Genomic DNA, 25,623 nt, shown 5'->3' on the forward strand with positions numbered 1-25,623 from the left:
ATGAGCAACTGGCGAGTGGCAAGCCAACCATAGCAAAAGGAAATTAGGTTTCACGTTACGCCGAGAGGGTGACTTCCGGGGACTTGGTTCGTTCCGGATGATGAGTTTACACTACTGTTGCGTCCCGACTTCCAGCTTTCCCGCTTTCGTACGGTTCAATATTCTGAGCCGTATGTCAAAATGAGCGGTCTACGCTCCCACACAAATACACACAGAGAGAGAGAGAGAGAGAGAAAGGTGCCAAGCTAGCGGAATATTCAACGGACCAGTTTTCGTCTGGAAGGTGTTTTTAATACAGTTTTGGGGAGGTGCCACATTTGCATACTTATGTGCGCTGTGTTGGGCAATATGATTTATCGTTTCGTTCCTGCTCGCTACGGGTTCTCGGAAGAACCCACCTCCAGCACAGCAGGGTTTACCATCAATATATGGGCATTGATTTGTTGCGCTGTAGCTTCAACCTGTCTGGACATAAATTAGGTTCGAACTTTACTTGGTCTAATTCCAGCTTTTGAGAAGTAGATTTTTGGAAAAGTATACGAATTGATCAAGAAATCCTACCTTCTTTTACAGCGCCTCTTGTGCTTGCTATGAATTCATACTCTTGACTCTATCTTTGGATGTAGAACCTAAAAGCCCTGCAATTCTTGTGCCGTAACTACCGCTTTTGATTGGTTCCGGTCAGACCTCATTTTCCACCATATAATCACCTCCCAGAGACTGGGCAAAGGATATTCAAAGCCGGACAACCCCGTATATAAATCAACCTTCCCCCCCCCTGGAAAAAAGCAACACTCACCTAAACGTGGTCAGCAGCGGCGTGGAGACGGTCGTCAAACTCGGCACGTACACGTTGTCCGGTATGCTACGCTTCGTTGTCGTGGTGGACCCGTAAGCAACGCGGCTAAACACGGCCGCTATACTCCGTTCCAAGTTTACACCGCCCAGCTCATCGCCGAACGCTTGCACCGGCGCTTTCGCGTCGCCCGGCCCACCAACGCCGCCGACCGTGTCGAGCAGCACGGCCCCAACACGGCCGGGCCCGGCGAGCACCAGCAGCAGAATACTACTTACAAAAACTACCAACAGTCGCCCGAACCGCCTCGACACGGTGGTCTGCTTCCTTCTGGCCGTGTCCTGTGCCGTGGTGCCACCCTGGCGCAGGACTGTCGTCCTTCGGCGTGTGCGGGCGGGACTGATAATACTTCTTCGTCTACTGCTATCGCCTATACTCCTGCCGCTGCTCAACCGGGGGTCACTTTTGGTAGTGCTTATACTAAAACCACTGTCGCGGGTACTACGGCAGCTGGTGGCGGCGCTGTGGCTGCCGCTGCTGCTACTACTACTATCACTGTGGCGCGTGGTAAGGTCCGCGATCGCCATGCCGCACACGCGGCTACTATCATCCGATGCTGCTGCTAACGCTGATGACGGTGCTGGTCGCACGTCCGCTGTAGCCGCCGGTAGCATCAGGTCCGGCACTGCCCGGGAACCTTTCCCGGTGCCGGCAAGTGATATTTTGTAGCGCTTGTGAAGCGACCGTGTGCCCTCACAGCACGACATCCCGTGTGTGTGGCGAGGACGGTTTCGGGGGGAAAACAAACGGGGAACCACCACTAGGATGCACTGGCACGGTTGCACATGCACACGGCCCCGGATATGAATGTCTCACCACACTGTTTCTTGTTCTGTATACTGTGGGGGCGGGGAGAGTCGTGCCACTGGCAAACACTGAAACACACACGCACACACTCACTTTCACCAGTTCATCGAGTCTTTTTTCATTTGGGTTAAGATTGTAACACTGTGCACGCGTATTCCTGCATATGGATCCTAAAATGAGGAGGATAGAAGAAAGATACATTAGAAAAAGCACGAACTGTGTGGAGTCACCTTCTCCAATTAAATTCACATATTAGGTTGATACGCCTTTCACTTCTTCACAGAACTTGGCCGAAACACACAGCTTTTCCGCAGCGTCAGTAGCAATCCCCCGCTACATTTGGGGAGCACACCCCTTCGAGTGTGTGTTTCTAGGTATGCTTGAGACTATGTGAGGTCCCCCCCCATCCGTTCGTTCGTTCTATGCCCGACCCTCTTGCCGTCGTTCTCAATCGGGACAATCCATCACACGCCCGCCCGGAACGAATCGTCCCTCGGCTTCTCGGGGCATGTTGTGTTTTTTTTCTTCGAGTGCGTCCGTGCCTAATGCGCCTTCTATGCTTAAGTAGTTGCTTTCCTTCCTTTAACCTCGCGCCCGGCCAGAGCCCATCCATATTTATCACATACTTGAGGCACATGAGCTGGCAGAGAAGCTTAGCTCGGGCGACCTGCTATTTTGCTGCCGACGAGCAGTTGTGTTCGGCTTGTTTGGGAGACCGTGTCCCTATGCCTTTCTCAGCGCTCAGCCGTGTAGGAAGGTGCCGTGCATACAACAGGCACTACATCATCGTGCCCGGTGGAAGAAGAGGAGGAAGAAGAAGCAGAAGAAGGTGCCGTGTATTCCCGTGGCAAGATTGACCTGCCTGCCTGCCGACTGTTTCGCTTCGTTCCAGTGTCCCTTAATGAACGGAACGCTTCAAGCATCTGCCTTGCAAGTTCTCTATCAAGCTCTCTCGCTTTATCTCGCCTTTTTTCCCTGGTACATGCAACCGAAGAGGGTTTTATGTTTTATGTGCTTCCAACACACACACACACACACACACACACACACACACACTGCAAGGGACTGCAGGGAACCACCTTTCGAATCGTGAGCTGCGTGTCTCCCAGCTCCCGCCACCGTCGTCGTCGTCGTCTCCTTCGTCACAGGGTCGAAATTATCTTCCGTGCCCTGTGTTCTTCTGTTGCTTCTCTGTCGCGCACGGCACATTCCGACCTAGGTTTGCCTTCTTCGTCGGTGTCGTGCCGTCCCGTCCGTTCCGTTGCGCGCATTAGAGCGCGCAGAATCGAGCGGATCGAAAGCAAAACCTGGGCTTGGCCCCTGGAGGACTTCTGAGGCTACGGACTCCTATACATCGTGCATGTGTGCGTGTGTATGTGTGTGGGAGAATGGGATAGACCGCGCGCTTCGTGATCGTGATCTCGATCGCTCGTAACTTCGTAGCGAGTTGTTTTTTTTCTCTCTCAAGTTATAGGAGAAGAAGTGGTGGCTGTTGGCTGGCTTTCGAAATGTAACTCCGTACAGCGGGCTCGAGACTCGAGAGGCGTCCGAGGGGGAGGGCGTCATAAGATGGGAATATTTAATTATTCGTTTCTATCTGTGTTTCTCCGGTACTTCTTGGTCGCGCCTCCGGGCCGTCTCGTCTCGCGTTCGCCTCTTCTCCACAACCAACAACACCGCACTAAACGGGACAATTTAGGTTCGGTAAAGTGATGCTCTAAACGAGCGCCAGTGTCCCTCGCGCTCTCGGTGCGTCACGCTTCGGCGGAACCATACCGAGGTATATCTAGGGTGAGGTCCGATACGAGTCACTGGCTCAAGATTGATCGCGCGCGTTGCTGGGATATAGACACAGAACTTGGGGGACTTCGATCGGGCGCGCTTCTCCAATAAAATTACACCATAAATCACTCGCACACGGTTACAGTTGCTCGTGTACGTGTGTGTCTCCCCCCCAGAGATCCTTGTAATGCAGGCGGGATTTAGCTTTCTGGTCTGCCGTGTTCTACACGCTCAGTCGTGTTTCCGTGTCCGGAGGGCTATTTTTACATCGGCTAGGTTGCTTGTTGACGTTAGAGAGCTGGCGAAGGTTAAACCCCGGACATCCTCGTTCAGAGTTCCAAGACTCGTGCTCTCGTGCCCTGTGGTATCGTGTGTTGGGCGTTGGTGACAAGGCTAGCATCCTGTGAAGGAAACGAGAGGACAAAAGGGAAGAACGTTAATAACAGGATATTAAAAGCAAAGCATGGAAATGGAAGCAAAAATCGTTTGTGTTTTGTGCTATTTCGGTACTGATATCATTTCCTTTCAACGTTCAACATCGCAGCGGCAGTGGCGGTTGGTCTTATCGCAAAACGGTTTTGCCCTTTCTGTACGGAAGGAGCGGGCCTGTGTCATCCCAAAACCGGCGTGTCCTGTTATCGAGTTGAGATGTCAACCGTTCGATGACACACATTCGATTACATGCTTTAGCCTCTGCCACAGCGGGTGACATTCAAACCATTACGCTTTTTGCCCTATTGTTTTGGAATTTGCTTAAGCGGCAATCAGGCAAAAGCCCGACGAGATTAAGGCGACACGCAACACAAGAAACGCATTAAAAAGACACCGTGGCACCGTGCCTCTTGGTGATGATGATCATCGATGTTTAAGTGTTTTCGTTGATGCGGTTCTTCAATTCCCGCCCGGCTTTTGTCATTCGGAAACGCACAATCGAAGGAGGCTGTGCCACGCAGCACAGGCCGGCGGCGGCGATTGTCGATTGCCGAATCCTTCAAAACGTCAACCGCGATAAGTGGATGATTCGAACGAGCGAATGAGCCTATAGACAAGGGTCGTGTTGAATTTGTCAACCCTTTTGCTAATTTTTTCACCAACACCAAAACCACCCCAAATTCCCACGGCGGCCATTGGTGTTATCGCTTTATTTAATGGATTCCCTTGTCCATGGAGGACTTCTGAGGAAAAAATCTGAGTTTTTTCTGCAAGCGGTAGAAAACGTAATGAAGAGCGAGAGAGAGAGAGGGTAGCGCACTTTCATGTCGCCATTTAAATTACCGATAAGCTAAAGTGGGCGAAAAAGAAGAAAAAGATGAAGCTCGCCCGTCTGCTGGAAATTCTTCCGGAAGAAAGCATTTGGATATTCTCGACTCGAGTGCAATATAATGAATATGAGAGTGTCTTTTGTCCCATGCTATTTTTTTTGTTGCTCCTACTGATATACAATACATAAAAACCCCGAACAAACTAGCCGAGAAACTTTTACCGACATAAATCAAACACGAAACAATGGTCAACTGGCAGCACCGGCAGCAGCAGAGAACGCGGACCTTAAAAGCTTCTGTGTCTTCGCTGCCATCGCCAAAAAGGAAGTTACAATAAAGAACGGTTTCACAGCCGCCACACTGGGAATAGTTTTCCAGTTCCGCTACAAGGACGGCACCGTTCGAGGAGGCATGGAAATGGACGGATTTTTTTGCTCTCGACGACACCACACACACTCTATAAATAACCATTGTTTCGTTGAATAATAAGTTGCTGTGCTGGAAAAAAAACCTGCCAACCAAAGCCAAGAACCCTTTCGGGGCAGTGGAGGAAAAATTGGAAATCGAGCTGTCGTCGGCGCCATTGAATGAAGTTTTTCGGCCCGTAAGCGGGCCACAGAAGCAGAACAGAAACAAGCGGCAAATGTTATGATTTATGTGCTAGGGGAAAATATAGTGTGTAGCTGCCTCTCCTCCGCGAAAGAAAATCGGCGAAAGAATGGACGCCGGCCTGTTCGATTGGCGAGGCTCTCCCGTCTTCGGTGACCTACAAACGGCTTATTGTATTCCTTTTCTTGCTGTCTCCTCCTTTCTGTTGGCAGGGTTTTTTTTTCTTATCGGGATTTCAAAGTAAGTGCGTTGGTAAGATAAAATTCACCTAGCACCGGATTAAGGCACCGCGCTCTGTACATGGGCCTGCTACTACTAGAAACCCGTTTCCATGCGCCTAAGCGACCCAGATTAGGCTTTTTGCCTCATTGTTAGATTAGCGATCGGGATCGCGCCAACGGATCTCGTATCGTAGCGATGCAAGAAACAAACATACCAGAAGGAACAGCCGTCCGCCTGTCATCTGCCAACCAGCTCTAAAAATGGACATTGAAGGCCAAGTCGTATTCTGATTGATTGACACTGTGCGAACGAGAGAAAAGGGCCTGGATTCATGTCCAGATTCCCGCTCCCTTCTTCCTGGCAGTTGGTTGCCGGGAGAAAGGGGGCAGGGAATTGGCAGACAAAAATTGGCTTTAAATCACCAGAACAGGGCAGAGATAAAGAATTCAACTAGCGATTATGTGCGACCGAATGGATCGGGGATAATGTGTGAACGAAAACATCCCATCAAGCTCGTGGATGCTGTTTTGGACTTTCTTTTTCTCGCCCTCTCTCTCTCTCTCTCGATCGGGAACACTAAACAATAAATATTTATTATGTTGATTTTAATTTTGATGAATGCCTAATTAGCACGCACATCAACGCGCGCCCGGCGGACCTGATGGCTGATGTTTACTTTTTCCATCACCATCATCATCATCGCCATCACCCCAGATGGAAAGGGGTTTTATGCGTCGACGGGAGTCACCAGAATACCGGAGCCTGGCCCTCTATTGCTGGACGCCTGCAGCCAGCATCAGCAGCCAATTTGGAGCATCAAGCGCGGGTTTTTATGTCTCATTTCGTGTGTTTCATCGTTTTATTACGACCCATATTAGTTTGTTTGGTTTTTCGGGCTCTAGTCCCTCCTCTAGTCGGCGATTCGTTAGGCTCTCTGGTCCCTGCAACGGTACGGGCGAATGTGCGTGCCTGGTTGCTTCGAAAGCTCGCTGGAAATAAATTCTACCAACCGACGACGACACGCTGCTGCTCTCGAATGAGAGTGACCTTCTGCCGTTCCCATTGCTCCGGGTGGAATAATCCAAATTATGCTGAGCTTACTACTACCGATGCCTGGTGGTGTACCTTTACCTCCGATACCTTTTTCTAACCTAACCAACCAGAAGAAGAAGAAGAGGAAAACAAAAACCGGGCCACCGCCAAGCCTTTGGGTGAGTGAGCTCTCCAACCGAACGAGAGAAAGTGGGCGCACAAAGAAAGACGCGCCGTGTATAAGATCACTCCCAGGGCAGCCATTTTAAAATATTAGTGAAACAATAGACCCATGTAAGGGGGGAGGGGGGAGGGGGGAGTAGCTGTGTGGAACATTACGGGTGGGGTCGAATACCGACCCGTTAGTATTCGGGGTTTTGCTTCGGTGGCAGTGCACAGCTTCGGTGCCTATACCTCTGTCAGCACAAATGACCACCGCACAGTGGTATGAGAAAGGGAAATGGAAATCCGACGGGCAAAACGCGGGCAACAAAACGGTGGTTAGGCACTTTGCCTGATGTGCTCCAAAACTGTGCTAAGAGGCACGTTCACATTTGCTGTATCGGGCGGATTTTTTTTTCTCCTCCTGCCTAGTGGTTGGTGCTGCTGTCTTCGTTAAGCGCCCGTTTGCCGACATCGGTTTTCCGACCTCGGGAGAGTGCTTTTCATCGCATCAACGGCGAGGCACGGGAGTACAGGTCCCCGAAACGGGGACAAAACTGGACCGTCAGCATGCCGCAGGGCTGCTTCAGCTTCTCCTGCTCTGTGACCATTACCGCCAGTGGTACGGCGGATGCTACATGGATGCCGTTGCGGATCGATCTACCATTATCAGATGATGGTGGTTCGGTGAAGTAGATAGAAGAGAGGGCTGATGCTGCTCCGGTACGACTGGCATTAGGCTCTTTCAGTGGGCCCATTCAAAATGGGGGCAGCATCTGAAGTGCGTATCGTGTTGCTTTGCGGACCAGGAGAATGTTTATGCATTTTACTTTAAATGTTGCGGAGACTTTGTTCAAGGTGAATGGTTCAGATGATTTCACAAAAGCGTCATATGATATCAGAATAACATTTTCATTTGACTATGCAATCCAGAGATCTCCAGAGATCAGATCAGAGCTTCTTACTTATGATATCAAATGATGCATTTGGAAAATAATATTTTGCTATTGCGATATCATCTGGAGTTTGATAATTGCTTGACTATTATTATAAAATCACTAAAAAAATCCCACACCAAACGTCGAATAGTGTAGGAACCAGATAAGTTATTGCAAGTTGAATGAGTTCCACATCATTAAGTTCGTGAGACACTTAATTGGGACGCTAGGATAAACAACCAATTCCCAGGCTCGTCGAACGATCCGACTTTACACAAACTAGCCTAATTTAAATATCTGATTTCATAACAGCAACGTGGTGATTCGTGCCATAAATTCTTCCTTCAAACTGGAGCACATCCTCAGTTCTGCACATCTCCAACAAACCGTGTTTTTTTTTTTTGGTTGAGCCTAAATTACATAATATTTTCTTCCCTCCAAACCGGCGAAAATACGTCACCATTGTTTATGGCAACGATGTAATAAACCAGCTCGAACGGACGAAACGAGAAGAAGAAAAAACCAACTCGTCCACCGAGCGTTGTGGCTCCAGTGCTCCCCCAACGCCAGTTTGCCGCAGATTATTTGGCGGGTGATATAAATTTGAAACTTAATCACTGCCGGCCCATCAAACAAAACAGCGAGCCGAAACGAGCCGATTGCAATCAAATCCATTGCCAGCCCGCTGGTCCCTGGTCACAGCACCACATGTTCAACACATGCCATGCCTCCTGCCGGCTGCGGTCGGTCGTCCGAAAACTGAACAAGATGCGTTTATTATTACACACACACTCACACACACCCATACAGACTGGTGGAGGATGACCGGCAAACGTGATACGTGGTTCCGATATCGAGTTTCCGGTTTTACGAGATAAAATCCATTAACCGTAGCGCTTCTTCCCTTCCGCTTTAGCTAGCTGCTAGTGTAACGATTTGGATCATCAAAGCCTGGTTGGACGGTGTGGAGCTTGACGATTGTGGTTTTGTTTTTAATTAACTCGCTTAACTCGGCCGGCCGGGGGGGGATAACGTTTTACAACTGTCACACCGCATTGCCACACTGAGGCAGAGCGTCATCTGCGTGCAGCACCACAATATCGGCACCTTAATCATCGATTAACTTTTACAGGCGAAATTAAACGCGCTGTATGCGATTGGTGGTCGTCGACAAGCTACTAATACTGGTGCATTGCTGCTGCCATTTTATGGTGCTTTTTATTGATCGAACTATTTTTGGTGCGGCGATGCGCTGAACATTACTCTACCACACAAGACACACCACCAGCAGGAACGCTGGAACGATTGGACCCACCCGAGATCGAAGCTGCAAATGGAGCGGTGTAACAAACGCGCGTCTCTCCTGATGTTCTCCTCCTGCCCGGAACGCACATGAAATCTATTCCCGGTCAAGTGCTTGGGCGAAATGGTGTTTGCGCCCTCCGGTTGATGAACGAACAACGGCATGGGCAAGATTGGATATATTTTTACTGCATCGTGTCCTCATTTTTTTCCGTGTCCTCTCTTGTCCTCGCTCGTGAAGCAGCTCAAATGCAGTTCGTTTTACAGCCAAAACGAAACGACGACACGAGGTTTCCATCCATCTGTACATCGGGTGAGAAAATTTGTTTTCCATCGGTGAACGATCGGTGCTTGCGTAGCGAAGCGAGAAGACAAATAGCAGCGCTCCCACTCCCATTCCAAGCAGCGAAACCAGGGCAGATAATAAAGGCGAGCTGCAATCCCGATCAACGACAGTGCGCAACAAAGGAAAAGTTCATTCGCAGTTACGTTTATGTTGATTCGTGTTCTTGATGCAAAACAAGTCTTCTTAGAGTCAAGTCCCTGTGAAAACAGGTTCTCAGGTTCGCGCATTTTCCATCGCTTACACTGTTAGCGTTTGAAAGGACGAAACTGGTTTCGGTATCCCAAAGTGCAGTGCTGATTTTCGTTTTTCGGTGAACGCACCTCCACCGGACTCCAAATCTCCACGCCAAAGGTCAAATGGCAATGTACCGTCGCGAAGATTTCGCAGAATCGAACCATGTAGCGTATTAGCAGTATTGCACGCGCCCGCAAGGGATCAATATCCGCGACAGACATGAATGTTCCAGCGGAACTTTGGGATCCCCTCCCCCCGGGGGAGAGGGGATCCCGCGGAAGGTTAATTAAAGAACTCTGTAACGTGTCACGCGGGCGGTCTGAAACCTGAAACGCAGTCTCCCCCGGAGACGACACACAACATAACACACCCTCCTCCGTGGCCGTGGCTGTTTTCCCAGAGAGATTTAATTACGTGCGCGAGCGCGGCCCTTGATAAAGCACCGATATGTTCGAGACTGGAGGAGCGCTCTTGGGTGTGTGTGTGTGTTTCTTGGGATAATGAAATCGGAATGCTAGCCGGTCGGTGTATGTCACTAACAACGAACACGCGCTTTGATTTCGTCGAGAGAAAGAAAGTTTTGTCCCCAAACCACCACCACTCCTACGAGTTCGAGAAAACTCGGGGAAGAGGCGAGACGGCCTTAAACTTAGCTCCGAACTCTAAACAGATCGGTGAGAGTTGTATGGCGAAGGCAAATAGAAAACCCCGAAAAGTAAATCATCACTCAGCAAGAGCCGAGCTGGGAAAAAACACCGATCTCACGCGTTGTCGAGGTTCGAAAGGTCGTCCATAAAATTGCAAACAACCGCTTGTGTCCGCGTGACAACGTCCGGAGCGTTCCCCGTCCATCCGGAGCAGTCACTTAACGAAACTGGCGGGCACATGAAACGTCCGTTGCATATTTGCACACCGAGCGACAAATGTACAACGCGGAACGGGACGTGGGGTCCAATTATGAGCTGTGAGCCAACATATGTGACCGAATGTGCCTTTGGTGCAGCAGAGTAGATGATGTGCAATAAAAATTCTTGCTTGTTAATTATGCTTTCTGCCTGTTGGTGGCTTGCTGCTGGGCTAATGAAGCGCCAGACGTTGGAAGTCGTTGGAGATGTGGCATATTATTAACAAGGAAATCCTGACCCGTCCTGTGAATCTGAACGATTCAGAAGCCGGAGACAAACGGTAGCGCAGTCGTCTTAATTCGTCCGGAGCGTTCGCGCCTAATGGCGAAGAAATGACAAGTCGGCTACTGGGCTTTGAAGAAGTTTTTGACGCGTGCCCCAGCTTTAAGCGGTGAAGTCGGTTCCCTTGTTTGCGAGATTGGATAATTAACCTCCCCTTCGAAAGGAGGAAGTTGCGTTGGGCAAAAATCTGTCATCAGTAGTCACATCCGCACACTGCTCCATCTGATTGAGGCTAGGTTTTGTGGTTCAAGACATCATCGGACTGGACCGACCGGAGACTGGACGCAAGCAGAATGCGCTTCACCGTCCATGTCGGCGTCCAAAAGTCTTCACTCGCCCGCCGCCAGTGACAACTGTTGGTGGTCTTTCGCGAGTTAATTACTTTATTACCTACGCGGGCACACGGTCAGGGGTGCGTTTCCCCGATACGTGCGCGCAGGGTAAATTTATGTAACTTTCCTTTCGCAATATGACGCCGCAAACTCGACACCGTACGACGACGACGACGACAAGGCGTCATAAAAATGGCAATAAATGAGGCGCGACTTGCGACGGGTGAACCGCACTGACCTCTGCTTCCCAAATGCGTCCACCAGATGCAGGCAGGGGCGATCGAGATTCAACCAGGCAGAAGACCTCCCCGTAACGCTAATCCATCGTCACGAAACACGCAAAAAAAAACATGGGAACGAGAAACGAAAATCAATCACACATCGAGGTGTGGCCTCGATCTTATTATTTGCCTTCTTCGTGTGCTGGCGGCGGTCCGTGACAACCAGCTCTGGCGTGTGTGGGACGAGCATACATCAATATTGTATACATCCAGCGGATGGAAACAGAACAAGACCTCGACGACGACGATCGCACACAGGGAGGAGATATTAAAATTACATCAAACCCCATAAACATCCACCCTCGTTGGAGATCCAAGCCTCCGCTTGAAGCAGAAGAACGGGAGGGCCATAAATTATCCCCTAGATCTGTGTTGCCGGCACACACATGCCGGGTTTTGGTGTGGTGTATTAAATTTAATCTTCCCTCTCGGCCACTCCGACTGCGTCATCTAGCAGACCAACTGTGGAAGAAATGGAAGTTGGTCGAAAGCTTAGCTCCAACTATTGGAGCAAGTCACTCTCCAAACCAAAAAAGAAAAAAAAGCCCGGGACGGAGATAATACACAAACGGAAGCAAGTACCTGTGAGCGGTTGTTATTATGCTCTGTTGCAATAAAAACCTGGACCTCTACCTCTGCAGCTTGGGACGGTATGCGCGTGCTATGGACCGAGCTTCCATCGAGCGGGTTCTTAATTAACGAAACGTACCCAAACGTCAGAGGGCGGATGTTGGTGAGACTGAAGAACATCACTACCTCCACTAGCTCTGCAGGGCATTTTCGCTACCACGTTCAAACCTCTTGCTCTCCATTTTCTGTGCCGTTCAAGGCGTGTGGTGTCCCCGCAGAAGGGTAGCAGGAGTGTGTTCTCGCTTCTCCGCTTCCATCCATCAATCTTTTTTGCTTTCTTTGGCATCCGTCCGCGAGGTCGCTTCTTGCGCTTTTGTATGCGGTCCGCTGTTTTAACCAGGGTTCTTCGATCTTCTGGGACCTCGCCGTTGGACGATGAATTGCTGACATACCTCCGAAACTCGGGGACAAGCGAGAGAGAGAGAGAGCGAGCGAGAACGCGCTTTACAGACATCAATCAATGCCGTGCCCGTTTGGGTTTTCGGACGACAATGAAGGTTTCGCTCCAGCAGCGATCTCTTCGGCTGGAAACCGGAAGGAAACTCTTGAGAGCTCCCGCTCTAAAGCTTCAGCGGTGTTTCCTCACGCTCCATATGGCACCTCCTGGGTGGGGGCAGAGGCAGAGGCAGCGAGGATAATTTATTTCCTCACCTCGACGCGAGGAAATCGTAAATCTACACGACACATCGCCGGCCTCGAATGTCGCCGTGAAACAATGCCTTTTCGCTGCAGTGCTGTGTTGTCCTCCTGTGTTTTGCTCGCACGATTTGCCCTGGACGAAACGATTTCTCACTAGGTTGGAAGAGTACTAGTGCGCGCGCGCCAGTGGCCAGGAAGCTGAATTCCGTTTGCTCGGCTTAAACTATTCGCGAAGCTCGCGGTGTGATAATGAAAGAAAGTTTTCCATTTCCACCCGCCGCTCGTGTAGTGAGCGAGCGCTAATGGCCGTTCCTTTGTCCAGCAAATCCAGTCGTCCGATCTTCTCGAAAGTGTTTCGCTTGTTTTTTTCTTCCGGGATGCGAATGCAGATGCCAAACATCAATTATGCATTTACATCTTTAGGTTAGGTTCCGTACTATTTTTCATTTAACATTGCCGTCCTCCTTTACCTCCCCGTTCCCGCTCCCTTCGATAACTGACTGGGCGGAAAAGTTTCACCATTTAAATAAAACACAGCAAAGCAACAAAAAACACGGTATGATAAGACATTTCCTTCCCGTGAGTGAGTGAGTCTGCAACTAGCAACGAGCGGGTGGAAAGTTTTACAGAAAGTTCACTAAAAACTTTGCATTTCTTTGCTGACGCCATTCGTTTTTGTTGCTGAAGTTCGTCCTCGTCCCAGCTCGTGCGGGACAAAAGTTGAGCGACATTAATTTTTCACCTGCGTCCCCGGCGGTGGGGGTGGTGGTGGTGGCGCGTGTTTCCTTGCATTTTCTCCGGTACGCAGCGCGCCGGACCCCGGCCCAAGTTGGCTTAAGATGTCGAAACACACAAACTCCTTGAGCTTCAGCTTCGGGCGGGCCATTTTATTGGATGGCAAAGTTGGTGCCCGGTAACGCTAACGGAGTGGGAGCTAGTTTCAATCAGGGACGACGAGCAAGACGACTACGTGGTTCTTTTAGCTGCTGGGCTAGCGATAGTTAAATAAATATTAAAGTTTTGATTTGAAGCTTAACAAAGTATTGTTGGAGGTGGCCTTTCGCAATGTCTCTGCTGTGGAAGCTTTTATTTGCGTTGCTCGCTTATTAAACGAACTTTCTATTTAATTAATTCAATTTCAAGTAAGTATTTTCCTTCCTAGAAATATGAAGCCAATGATTAATCGCTCGCTGCATTCATTCCGGAAATGTTGTTATTTCAAATCGAATTCAAATGCGCGTCTGCTTGACTTCCCGCCGTGCGCGTTGCATAAAATGCATTAAATTGTATGCAACGCACCGCAACCGAACATCATACTAATGCATTCCGGGGAAAATGCAAGGCGTACGGTCGAATGCAAATGTGCCGTTTTCAATATTGCAACTTGAATATGATTAGTTTTGCGTTTCCATTACCGGCCAGCCGACAGTAGAATGCAAATGGTGCGTACGGTTCGGAGCTGATTGGATCAATAATCTCCCGAGTCTTCCGAGTAAGTAAAACTCCCGTGCCCTAACGCACAACTGTCCCCGGCGAAGCGGGAGCATCGGAATCGGACCCAAAAAGAAAGAAAACCTTGATCGAAGTTCCCACCGTAAACGATCGTTCGAGCTCGAGCCTGCTGGACAAGAGGCGGAAACGAAGCACAACGAAGAAGAACCGTCAAAGCTTAGGTTGATTATTTCCTGATGAGCTCGGAAATTGATACGCCAACTTAAAGATAGAGTACGAGATGGGAGCAGCAGTTGGGGAAGACGGGACGACTCATCTCTCAACCCGTTCCACCCATCGGTCGAGTCTTCCTCCCGAGCAACATAAAAAAAAGCTTCGAAATTCGAACTCCCCCTGAGGCTGGCCGAGTTTTGACCGTTTCATTAGCGGGTTGTGTATGAAGAGGGCCGGATTCGAGGTGGAATTTGTATCATTTTATTTATACCCCTTTTTTCTTCACCCAAAGCTCCCCAAGTCGCGGTGGTCGCCGAAATTTATCGCCGTTTAATTGGACGATGCCATATTTTAGACAAAAAGGCACGCTCTGGAGTTGCTCCAACCAATGTGACGGTGGCGATTCGGGAATATATTAGTGCATACTATTAAAAGAAAACCCGACGTACCTTTTGGGGTGGTTTGGAATTGCAAATCGTCGAACGCGCTGCGGAGTTGCCGCTCGTAATTGCGGCCGGCTGGTGCGCGTCCCAGGCACTTCACCAACTCCAGGGGTGAACAAGGCCAGTTTTATGGAAATGTTATGACACAAAGCGTGCGAAATGAAATCGAAACTAAACCACCGGTGTTGTAGGTGCCCCAGCTACCGGGCCGACCGGCTTAACCCATACCAGAAGGCTCAGGGAACCGGAGTTTAGGAGATAATTCATGCGAATAAAGTGCTCCAACTCCAGCGACGAAGCACCTGATGAGTGATAGCGATCAAGTTACGGAGTCCCCCCAAATGACAAATTTATTTAAATTCTGCGTCAGATATTCTGCAGGCTTCGAGTGTTGTTCCCGTTCTGGCTTCAAGCCCGTAATCTCTGCACAAACATAAAATTAACTACCCCCCCAATAATCTCGGGACCCGGAATGCTCACATTAGCCGGAGCAAAAAGGCATTAACAGTAAATTGATGCGCTCTCGCACGGTCTCATCCCCCCCCTCGGAACGACCTTTCCGAGGCGTTGACCGGCGTGCCACTGAAATCCACCTGATGGAGTCCGGGAGCCGGTAAATCACAATCTAAATTAATTGAAATGGCATCGGCGCGTCGTCGGCGGCCGGGGCCAGAGCAACAACATGCGACCCAACCTTCGGGGCGGAAACTTAATCTCCGGATCATCCACAACGTGGCCGTTTTTTCGGGGTTTTTGTTCGGGATAAAGCGAACAAGAAAACAAAGATGGCCGACAAAACGGTACTAGAGTACCATGATCTTGGCTGATGATGATGATGATGCCATCGATGCGCAACCCGATGAGAGACCCCGTATTTCCTATCCCATTTCGAATACCATCCCATCACCATCATGATTGGAGAAATATGATGGAGAAAGGGAGGCAAAGAAATCGAAACACGCGAGAAAATGAAGGAATGGAACAAGAACAACAGACAAGGATCAAATTTCAGACCCATCAGCGTTAAATGTGGCCTCAAACATTCGTGTTTGAGCTGTTCGGCTGAAAACTTTCCTTTCAGGCGTCTTCAGCGTTTTCTCTCTCTTATTTTCGGGCCATTCGCCGGGGAGGGTTTTGCTAGGCCGAATGCTCAGTTAAGGGTAATTTTTCACTGAACTTTAAGTTCCCTCCTCCGCTTCCATTCGCGCTTCACCTCAAATAGCTGGCGAGCTCCCCGGTCCAGGTCGGCAGAAGATGAAACGGAGCATGGTAGAGAAGAGGCGAGAGAAAGGCCATCCTCCAATAAATATCCTGAATAGGTTAGTTAGCCAAGCCACGGAATAGAAGCGCACGGATGGCAGTAGAGACCGATCGGTTGTGGGACCTTCCAAAATACACCTCTAGCATCCTGCCACCTTCCACACACACATACAGAACCTTCGTAGTTTTCGAGGGTGAAAGATATGAGGTGGCATTCGGTTGTCATCGCGCGTACCTCGGAGACGAGTGCCGCACCGGAGAAGGAAGAAAAGGTCGCGATCTTTTTTTCCCTCCTTGCCTTCCACTAAATTCCTCTTGTTTTGTGTTCGTGGAAGTCCTGCTCGAAGGAAGGAACGGCTGGCAGCTGTTATGTGGGTTATTTTCGATCAGACCTTCAGCACAAAAAAAAAAGGTTCCGCCGCTTGCGAACAAGCAGCAAAGGTCTTTGGAAAAAGAGCGTTTGCGTGTGTCCAGCGTAAAAGGTAGAGGTCCGGAGCTTATTACATTGGCCCGAGGTTTCCTATTTTACACATACAGGTACCTGGGGATCGGGAGAATTGATCCGCCGTATGTTTGCTTGCCGTGCCGTGTGTGTATTTATCTTTTATCCCATTTTCGCTGTTTCCAATTTCGCTCTGGTAGTTTTGCCTTTATATGCTGTACTTCATTGTGCCTGTCCTGCTGGCAGATATTCGATCTGCCGGGTGCCGATCATCATTTCAAACATACACGGTTCCGATAAATGGTTTTGAAGCGAATGAGGATGAATGAACGGACGAGCACACAATCTACTCGTCGAAGGTGGATTGGTGGTGATGGACGTCTTGAAGGATAGCCAGAAGGAAACATGAGCTAAAGGGTGTCGTCGTTCAACATGTGTGTGTGCGGATATCGCAAAAAGAGCTTGTGAGATGATACCTTGCGAGGGTGAATGGTAAATAAAATTAATCCTCACTCACTCTCTGATTGACAATCGATATCTGGAGACTAAAAAAAAACCCTTTTGGCTGATTTCTGTTGTTCGTTCGAAGCAACAAAGGGAATAAAGAGGCCTTTAATGAAGATTTTGTAGCAAAATCCGATTCAAAACTTAGATCTTAGATCTTTGATAAGATTTACTTTAAAAAACAAAGGAGTTTTTAATAAGTATTATTATTAGACCTTAATAAGCTTTCTTCTTAATCAAAACACGGACCTGGATATTTTTTGACATTGATTCTACGTTGATGAAAAACTTTTACAAGCGCATATCGAGGACCGGTCGGAGCAGGGATTCGAAATCTAGTCCGCTCGTGTGAAAGACTTACGCCACTATCACTATGCCACAGTGCTCACCTGCAGCCAGTTCCGTTGAAATTCCTTCATACACATCCGCAACCATGACGCATACAACTGGAGCTTACCAAAAGATCCTTAGCGGATCGTTTTACACACCGAGAAATTCCGTTTCGCAAACAGACACATCATATTCCTTCCCCATGTGCATAATTTTCTATGCATATCAATTTTTCTTTTTATTGCTTCACCTTACTGAATGATTTTTGATACACCATCTCTTCAAAACAAAAAAAAAACATCCCCAATAATCCCCCATCATCCCTTTTGTTCACAGGAGCAACCATAACAAGACAGATATGCATGCAGCCAGCCAGCCCCCATACAGCACCGTGTAAGCCGGCGTAAACGCCACACCACGCGGCGAAGAAGAATGGAATGGAATCAAAGAAAACGGATGGACAGCAGCGGTAGGGAAGGAAAAGCGATATCCATATATTAATATATTGGATAATTAAAAACTCATAACTATGGTAATGGACCGCCGTGAAAGAAGGGGGGAGAAGGCCCGATTTAAATGCAAATGGGGTGGTTGGTGGAGTTGGGTTTGATTGAAACTTCAAACCCCTCGACACGTCTCTGCTCGTTTTTTTTTTTGACTCGTCTCCCCGTTTTGTGGGTGCGCGTTTCTTTCGTTTACGGTGCTCACTTTCCTTCGGTGCCGAAACGGAAGGAAATCTCGATGTTTGCCACCAACGCATCATCTCTTTTCATTTACTTTGAGATTACGAAAGATGATTTTTTTTTGCTTTAGTCCTGTGACTGGGGCTTGAATTTGTTGGAATGCAATTCAAGCAACACCACGGTGTAATAGTATACGATGCGAATGGACAGTAATAATTAAACCACTCCGACGCGGTGAGTCTCCGCTCGGTGTCTAAAAGGGAAACGAAGCGATGAATACATTTCCCTCGGAAATGAGCTCTCTATCTAGCGCGCCCGGCCAGCAGCAGTGGGAAAAGTGAAAGAGTGAAACTCGCTCCCCACTGACTGAACCCCATCGATGAAGACAAGAAACAACTTCAGCCTAAGCTAATCCACCCCCTCCCGCTCTAGGCTAGTCTAGCTAAGACAAAGAGGAAAACCCGTTATGATTCGTTGGGCTGTCGCACACAAACGACACCGTTGTGCTACGCCGTTGTGTTGTGAAACATTGAGAATATGCAGCAAACAGGACCGCGATCACAATGATCACCTAGGAGGAGCAGCAAAAGGTTTTTTTCTTATTTTCGGGAGGACTGTTTGCCTATTCTAACTGCTAGCAAGCCATCACCAACAGAGTTCAACTCTCGTCAGCAGAGGCGAAAAATGCTACCCTCGTCATTTACTCGCTTGACGGCTCAATCGCCTCAGTGCCTGCCTGTGTATCTCTTCGGCTGCAAGGAATTCGAAAACGACTTTTGTGACAGACACAAAAATGCCGTGTGCTGGATGCTGAAAGCGGGTGGTTCTGCTTCGTACGTACGTACTTGGGGGTGCACATTTAAATATAGGTCAATTGTAGATAGAAGATAAAAATAGTGAACAAAAAAAGGGAGGAGGTTTTTTTGTTCTTAAAAAACAAACGATCTTATTTAAATAATAAAAAAACGCCGACTCGTAGGCGTGCGTGTGTTAATTTGTTTGTTTGTGCATGTGCTGTTTTTCTGTCCCGCGTTTCCCCCCCCCCCCCCAGTTCGGTTCGTTATTTGTTTAAAGCAAACACCAAACATTGCCACACCGGCGTGTCAGCGTGTGAATGAAAATGAAAGGTGTGCGTGCGTGTAGCTTAGCGTTTGCGCGCTTATAAAAGCCGTAATGAATAATTAATCTTGTTACTGAAGGGGGTACAACACATTTATTCATCCGAGCGCGCGCAAAGTGAAAGCGGATAAACACAGTACGAAGAAGAAGAAAACAAAAAGCACGACAAACAAACGTGCGTGAAAGAATAATATTATTCTATCTACGAGTGTCGAACCGGACAAACACAATGCTGATCAAATTGCGTCAAAATGTCAAACAGAAAAGCAAGGAAAAATGAGCAACGAGCCTGCAGTAAAATGAAGATAAGAGAAAAAAGAGAGTAACAAAAACTGAGGAAAAATAATTCATCAGAAGTAAAAACTGCATCAACAACAAAGTAGAGCACGGTGTTCATTATGTGGTGCCTTTCCGTTTGGTTATCACGCAAGAGAAGGATACAAAAAGTCACAGGAAAAAAAGGGCAAGATTTTCCATTCGAGATATCCTGCCCAAGTGTGATCGTGTCCGGACAAGGATAATTTTCCAACACACACTGGACTGGACCAAACACTGGCCGGGTTTTTGGTTGGTCAAAAAAAAATCCGCTTTTTGTTCGCTGCCACATGCTCATAATCTCACCCCTGTTTTTCTGTGGTGGGGATAAAAAGGTGGTGCACAAATGAAAGGCCGAAGCTGAGCTGTCCATTATGGATTATCAAAATGGACTGTACGCGTGTAGTCCGTGTGGTCGCCGATGTAGAAATCGAACTGATGGCGGACACGACGGTACAAAGCAAGGGCGTCCGAGATAAAAGCAACAAGGGGGTGAAAACAACCCCCAAAAGGAAATAAAAGGAAAAATAATACCGGTGAACCAACCCCGGGACGACTGTGTGCGAAGTAAAAGCACAACCAGTCGGCAGGAACAACCGCGGGAAAGAAGTAAATTGATTATGGAAATTGTCCGAAAAAAAACACCTTCCCCCCCCCCCCCCGTCATGGTTTCCACCCCTGACCGGACAGACACACACACACACAGGCGGGACCGGTTCACTTCGCTAATGATAGCCAGGCAATACTTAATGTAAATATTTGAAATAATTTACTCATTTCATTTCCTTTTGTTCTTCCGCTCGGCATCCAGACACACACACACGCGGACGCACTGACGCACCTTTTACCATAAGTAGAGTTCTCATCAACGCCTTTTTCGGGGAGGCGGTTGAATTTTTTATTCACCCCAAAACTTCTCGAATACGGCCAGCGGGGTTGTTGCGCGGGGTTCATTCCACAAGTTGCGCCGATCCAATGCAATACCGTCCGACATCAACCGTCCGACCAGTTGCGTCATTTCCTTTCCATCAGCCCGAACACGACAGCAGATGAGGAGCGAGAATGTCCCACATGAGCATTGTGCGCGCCGTATGGGTCGGTTGTGTTGTGGTCTTCCGAGCTGCTCCAGCTTTATATGGAATTGGTCGGGCAAGTCTTTTACCGGGCAAACCGCAATGCAAAAAAGCTCCCGACCAATGCAATGGTTGCGACAAAAACCTTTCTTCCACTACCCCTTTCGCTCCAGGCTTGCGTTGGTCGATTCTCATTACAAATACCTGCTCGGGAGATGTTGTTGGCGGTTCGATAAAGCGAACAACTCCAAAACCTCCTCCCCAGAGAGAAAGAGAACGGCATTCAGCTCCGACCGAAAGGCGGAAGGAGACGCATCTCGCAAAACCAGTTTTTCCTGCCTGATGGTCTTCCAAGAAATGGAGGAGCCACACCAACAGCCGAGCTGCTTAGGAACTCCGGAACGAGTTCCTCCTTCCCTGGTTAATGCCCACCGAGGCGAAGGGAGTAAAACAAGAAAATCTTCAACTCATCATACTCAGGGTTCGGGATGTTGGTGCTGGGTAGGAGGGGGCTTGATTTTGCGGACCGCGAGTGGAGTTCTGTTCTGTGGACTTTGCGTTCTTCCGAGAGAAAGAAAGAATGGAAAGCCTGGTAGTAGGGTTGGTACGGGGTGCGTGGATAAAGGATAAAAAAAAACCGAACGAAAGGTTGAGCAGAATCGGTTGAAACGGTAACTCCCTGGTGAAGTTGGTGGGAATGCAATGGTAGCGTATAGGTCTGTTGGAGTGCGTCTGAGCACACTGTGAGGTATGGAACGACTTTTTCAAGAATTTGGAAATGAAATACGCTCTTTAATGAATACAAATGTGCAGTTTATATCATAAAATTCAAATAAAAAGTGGTCCAGCTCACAATAAACTATCTCCAAGCGGTTCCTCCAAGACATTCTACAGCAGTAGAAATATTTAAAAAAATCAAATAGCTACCTCATAATCTAGAACTAGTTCCTTTGCGCTGTTCTAGACAACATTTGGCATTCAATAAAAAATGTCTATATTAAGCGAAAACATCAAAGCTCACAATATATTATCCATTTCTAGTCCCACTAGACGTTAGCCCATAAATAAACATTAACCGATAGAGAGTCTTCGCGGTGGAATGCTTTAAACTAGCTTTGAAGATTATTTTTTTTAGATAACGCGATGTTTACCGTAAAAGTTCCTAGGAAAACTTACAACCTGCCGAGCCTAATGTTCGGGCATAGCCTCTGAAGAAAAAAAAACGGACATTAATAATCAACAATCGCCCAACTTAAAAGCGCTTTTGCGCCCATTTTATTTAGTTCGTTATCATCAAGGCTCCATAATAAAATATTAATCAATTTAAGAAAACTCTCCGTGCCTCACAATTCCGTCCCGCCGGCATCGATCCGTGGAAGGAACAAGTACAAACGGCATCACCACCAGCATATACGCAAGGCCACCTCGATCTCGCTTTCTCTCTCTCTCTCTCTCTCTCACTGTGGTCATAGGCTGCGCGCTCGTCTGCTCATGGTTGATCATCACTTCTACAGAGGGGCCCTGCTTGAAACATTTCTGTAGAGTCACTTGATGTGTTTTTTTTTTGTTCGTCCATTCTTCCTTTCCACCCGCCTTGCATGGACACTGTAAGCTACTCATCTTTATCGCTTTTCCATCGCGTTCGTTCCTTGTGCATCCCTCGGCCGCGGTGGTGTACATCCATCCCGAACGCGGTACACAATTTGTTTCCTCTTTCGGTGGTGTTTTCGAACATCGCCGTCGTCATCGTCGTCGTCACTCGCGCGGTTTGCGCGTTATTATTGTTATCGTTGCTGATGTTATTCTAGCTGATGAAGCTTTCAATGTTTAGAAGTTTTTCTCGAGGGGGGGGGGGGGGAGGCACAATTTTTCATCGTCATTGCGGCCAATTCACGGCTTTCCGTGGTCTTCCATCGGTTGGGTTGGAGAAAAAAATAGGAAAACTTTTCATCTATCGGCCCCGTTGGACCGTTGGGGAACGGTCCGGTCGGGGCATAATTTTCCACGCTTTTCGAACACACGATATGTTTGCTCAGCACTCAGCACACTTAGGAGCATCGGGGGGGGAAACAATTGCGAGGGCTTTTGACGACGACGACGACGACGAGTGGAGAAAATGGGGAGACTTGGCCGTACTTGCGGTGTGTCTCACCCGGAGATAAATTTGTTTTTCAAAAAACCCATCGCATCGAACGGATCGCCGCTTGTTTGTTAGCATTTGTGGAGGTACAGCGAGAGAGACTAGAATAACAGCTTCCTGGAAGTTATATTTTTAATGCCGTCCAATTCCAATAACGAGCAAATGCTTTCAGACGCAACGCAGAGGATTACACAGTATAGTTTGCAACGGGGGCACACAAATAAGGTGCCCAACAAGCAAATGTTTTATTTTATCAGCTTTTTGCAAGGATGCAAAACGATACCCCTCCGCCGTCAACAAGGTCCGACACAGTGCAGAAAAATAGTTTGCATTTCCTCTTATGCAGAATCAGCCGTCGCCAGCTGTGTGTGTGTGTGCTGCGCTTTATCCTCGGCGATTATCCTTGACGCAGGACTCTTGTTTGCTCACGGATTGCGAGTGTGGGCATGTGTGAGAGGAAGAAGAAGATCCCAAGCACCATCAGCAGCAGCATCGTCCGCCATAAATAAATCCATAATTCAACGACAGTCGCTAATAAAAGAAGTAAATTCGACGTTCTCGTCGCATGTCCCAAACACGAGACACGCACGAGGCATGGGTAAAATGGTGGACAGGAATGGTGAGTCGCGGGCGGTGGAACTGTCCCGCATAGTCTTCTACTCAAACAGAGACTTTCCCCTGTACTTTCTCCACCCCATCGCGGACCGCTTGCCACCATCACAAGGACAATTCTATTCACTCGTGGCGTTGTATACAGCGGAAAACTCGGATCGCTAAAGAAGCCGCCGCCGTCGGGTTATAAATGAGAAACTTTTCATTCCGGCTTTTCCGTTCGCTTTGCTTTTCATCTGCAGCCGTCGTTTTTTCCATTACCCTTCCCCTCCCCCCCCCCCTCGGGAGGACTTTCCCTTAGCCACTCTCTCCCCAGGACGAGTTGAGTCCTGGTGTTGCTTTTTTTTCTAAACTCTTGCTCTGGCCGTTCTTCGGGTGCTGTCGATTGAGTCCATCTATTTTCCTTCCTCCCATCAGGCATGTGTTCTACTTTTCCTTCCTTTCACACACAAACACACACACAAGTCTGGCATTCTTTTCAAATTTGCCTCATTTTTCCTTTCCCTTTCTTCACGCCATCCCATTCGTTGACTCCCCAAGCGCGCCAAGAATCGCCAAGGATACTTTTGCTCGCCATCTCGCTAATGTTTCCTTCCGCCCACTGTGTGTGTGTGTGTGTGTGTGTGTATGTGCCCATTTCCTTTTCTGGGTCCGCCATAAATGTCAGAGTGAGGCCCTGTATCTCCGACTGACTGACTCTCTAATGGACACACAAACAGATGATGCACACGCACGTACACAGCGGCTACAGTGAGGAAACTGAGGGCGAAAAGAAAAAGCTTATGCCCAAGAACGGCTATTGATGGGGACGATGAGTTAGTTTGTGTGTGTATGTGGAGGAGATGATGGCATATTCTTCCTATTGAAAATTCATACCTCCCCTAGGAGTTGACGCAGAACGGGACGCAGGCATGTGGGAGTCCAACACACCCCAACACCACCCTCTGCAGAACATTTCCGGAGGAAGCAATGAATCCAAGGACTTGCTATTTTGCTACTACATTCTTGCAATTTCTGTCGCATACTGGTCGAGTGGAAAATCAATACACACTCCAATCCCCCCCCCCCCCCCCCCATACACCACTTCAAACTACGACTACGGACTGCCACACAGGAAAAAAAAGTGACAAACAGCGGCAAAGGCAGAGCATGTCATTTAAAATGCATCATGCATCGATAAGATGATATCATCGTATGTTCCTTCCCTGGTCGTTCCCACTGCGACTCCACTGCGACAAGACGGAACCACCTCGTTGTTTTCCGATCGATACGGAAAAAAATACGGCCCTCATGTGCAGCGACGACTATCATCCCCGTATCGACGCATCATAAATCACCGAGAGCGATTTAAGTGAACGAACGCCAACAAAAAGAAACTAGACCTAACTCCCTTGATGAGCGTGATATAATAATAGCGAGAAAGAAGAAAAGAGCGAGAAGCGACAAAAAAAAAAAAACGGATTCTGTTTCAGCTTTCGAATGTGCCGGAATTTGTCAGGCCATTTGTCATACAACCGGGAGCATTAGCACCGTGAAAACTGCTTTTTGATAACGGTGCTGAACGTTTGGAAATGAGTTGGGAAAATCTAGTGTTTGGAAGGAAGATCTATTGATTGTCTTCGTATCAATTATAGCCAATGTTAGTTTAATACAGCAAAAGCTATAAGAGACTTCTGTTAGAAAATTGACATTTCGATCAGTATCTCTTAAATTATTTAACTAGATATCTATCTAGATCTTCGTTTGATAGGTCTGATTAGCTATCGAGATCCTCGAAGTTGTAGATCTGTTAGTGTAGTCCAACATATCTTGAAGACTCAAACCAGTCAAAAGTAATTTCTCCATTTCTTCTTCAAATTCTTTTAGAATCCTGATCCCTATCAGGGAGCCTCTAAACGTAAAGCTCATATAAAAACTGACTTAAGTCATCATGCACCCTTAATTTAGTAAATTGCTCTTGAAGTGCTCAGACATAATTTAACAAGGAGATCCAAGAATTCTAAGCAATCAAGAATTATTGTCAAAACTCAAGGATGCCGACGCGACGGATATTAAGCTGACGTTTCGTAAGATTTATTTTTCGCAAACGATTTGACCAGAGGACTTGAACTTTGGAACGATGCCTGCTGCCCAACGCTCACAACAAATACACAATTAGTGGTTGATTTGTAGATTCTGAAGCGTACCTTTCTAATTTGGGCGAGCATGAATATTTTCCCTCGAAACCGACCCGTAGAGAGCAAAAAAAAGTTGAATAAACATAGAAAATGATGAGCCGGGTAAAGGCACTAGATACCGATGCATTCCAGGTAAATTAAGCTTCATGGGCGCGGGTGCGCCGCGTACTATTGTCCGTGCGGAGAGGGGTTTTCCTTCGATGACTGCGCTTAAGAAAAGCTACGGCCATTTCAATGAG

General features: G+C 48.0%; 1 protein-coding gene across 5 annotated transcripts in view; it reads right to left on the reverse strand.

Moving 5' to 3' along the window:
• Nucleotides 1-25,623, reverse strand: part of LOC118508163 — a 133,617-nt gene that overhangs the window by 7,136 nt on the left and 100,858 nt on the right. For all 5 annotated transcript variants that reach the window (XM_036047707.1, XM_036047708.1, XM_036047705.1 and 2 more), the window contains exon 2: nt 800-1,833. In XM_036047707.1, the coding sequence (XP_035903600.1) occupies nt 800-1,563 (764 nt within the window). In that variant the 5' untranslated portion in view covers nt 1,564-1,833. The remainder of the gene's footprint in view (nt 1-799; nt 1,834-25,623) is intronic.

This window comes from Anopheles stephensi, chromosome 2 (assembly GCF_013141755.1).
Source record: "Anopheles stephensi strain Indian chromosome 2, UCI_ANSTEP_V1.0, whole genome shotgun sequence".
Classification (NCBI taxonomy): domain Eukaryota; kingdom Metazoa; phylum Arthropoda; class Insecta; order Diptera; family Culicidae; genus Anopheles; species Anopheles stephensi.